Source organism: Buceros rhinoceros, unplaced genomic scaffold, assembly GCF_000710305.1.
Source record: "Buceros rhinoceros silvestris isolate BGI_N320 unplaced genomic scaffold, ASM71030v1 scaffold15804, whole genome shotgun sequence".
Classification (NCBI taxonomy): Eukaryota; Metazoa; Chordata; class Aves; order Bucerotiformes; family Bucerotidae; genus Buceros; species Buceros rhinoceros.
The window spans coordinates 46,054-48,124 of NW_010407824.1; the positions used below are offsets into that span (position 1 = coordinate 46,054).

A 2,071-nucleotide genomic window follows, 5' to 3' on the forward strand; every position below is an offset into this window, starting at 1 on the left:
AGCAAGGTTGCGCTAAGCCTCAAGACTAGCACTTCTTGAGGTCATCTTAAACTACAATGATATTTTGGTACTTAATTCTCCCAGATAACCAGTGGGATTTGAGTATGGAACTGATGAACTGAGCTGAGTCTGTGCACCTCTTGCAGGGATGTCCTGAACAGCATCCCAGAGCATCCTGGGGCAGAGAGGGGTTGTGTCTGTCTGTATCACTCTTTGCCTGGCAGATGTTTCTTGGCCCTCACAACCTGAGCAATGGAGTTCATGCTTCCTCTCTTCGTGATTTCAGGCATGGAAGAAACGCTGGTTTGTCCTGCGCAGCGGTCGGATGAGTGGTGACCCTGATGTCCTGGAGTACTACAAAAATGACCACTCCAAGAAACCTTTGCGTGTAATCAACCTCAATTTCTGCGAGCAAGTGGACGCAGGCCTGACCTTCAATAAGAAGGAGCTCCAAGACAGCTACATCTTCGACATCAAGACCAGTGACAGGACCTTCTACCTGGTAGCTGAGACCGAGGACGACATGAACAAGTGGGTTCGCAGCATCTGCCAGATCTGTGGCTTCAACCAGTCTGAGGAGAACACAGGTACTGTGAGAGCCATGTCCGTGGCCAAGAGCATCTCCTGTCCTGTCCTCCTAACAGGGCCCGGGTCCCCTTTCACATCAGACCCATGGTAGGGGGGCACAGCCCACCACAAGGGTGGGAGGCTGGAGTGGGAAGTGGATGGACACATGGGAAACCTCCATGAGGCTTTCCTACTTTTGACATCAGAAGCAGAACAGACTTTGCCCCTTTGAACCACCTAATTAATTTTTCCCTCTGTAGCTGTAAACCTTTGAGTCTCTTACAAGAAGTTGGTGGGTTTGGAGACCTTTTTAGCTGCAGTCTTTGTCCTCATCCATCACTGAATTCCCTTTGAGAGTCCTGAGAACCAGCAGTGAAATTCCCCCTCATTCAGAGGTTTCAATCCCTTGTTGGAGTGGGGGAGAAGTTTTTGGGGGACCATGTTCCTCCCTGCTGCAGTTGCTCCAGCTGCTGACAGGCTCTCATGTGAAGGACAGACATATCCTTCCCACCTGCATCGCTGTCTTCTCCTGGGGCCTGCTGGGAAAATGCTGGGGAGGGGGGAGAGAAAACCACTAGGTGATTTTGTGCAACAGTGAGACCCGTTCCACTGGTCATGCTCCACCATGCAAACTCAGCTGCACTTTGGCAAACCTAGTACCAGTGAGCTGCCTCCCCTTCCCCACCCAGCACCATGAGGTCCACACAAATCCTGAGTGTGATGGGATGGGGGGTGCACATGTGGTGTAGCTCTGAGGTCACCTGCCGGTCTTATTAGACTTGGTAGCAGCTCTGGGCGTCTTTGCTTTATCTCATATGCAGTCCAGACTCATCCAGGGGACTCCAGTCCCATGCTCTCTCTACACAAAACTGCCTGTAATAACGTCCAGCTTGAATCTTGTTTTGCTCCCTCGCGTAGCAGCTGCCATCCGTGGGAGCTGAAACTCTGCCAAGAGCTTGTCAGGCAGGACAGCAAACAAAGCATCACAGCAGCGCGGATGTGATCTTCACCGACTGACGCATGAAACGGGACGTCACCTTGGCAATGGGTGTATGAGTGGTAGAAAGGACCCTTGATAACACCGCTAGCGCGGGCTTTCAGGAAAAGGTCAAGCTAAATAAATTACATCCCATTCTGATGCCAGCAGCACAGTCCTTGAGGTTCAGTGAGATTGTTTGGGCCTTTTTTAAGAGCTGTTTTGTTGCAGGATTTTCCATTTCGCCTGCGTTCAGCTGGGGGAACTGTTTTTCTTCCCATTTAGTAAAATGAGCTTTCAGCCCAGAGGCAGCAGGATCGATACTGGGCTTCAGTGAAATATAAATCCGGGCAGCAAAAGGAAAAACAATCTCCCACTTGCAAGTACATCTGTCCCGAAGGGCACATAGGGCTCATCAGGCTGCAGAGATCCGAGCGCTATTCCCTGCTGGATCATGGAGTGACATCAGCAAAAGAGGAACAAAAATCCCTATTTGTAACAAAATCACAGCTTGTTAATGCTGTAGGG

General features: G+C 50.5%; 1 protein-coding gene across 1 annotated transcript in view; it reads left to right on the top strand.

Moving 5' to 3' along the window:
• Window positions 1–284: 284 nt before the first annotated feature.
• The window catches only part of LOC104492135 (GRB2-associated-binding protein 2-like), a gene marked incomplete at its 3' end in the record, with an annotated part of 23,901 nt that continues 22,114 nt past the window's right edge, over window positions 285–2,071 (top strand). The window contains exon 1 of the mRNA XM_010134645.1: window positions 285–587. Within this exon, the coding sequence (XP_010132947.1) occupies window positions 326–587 (262 nt within the window). The remainder of the gene's footprint in view (window positions 588–2,071) is intronic.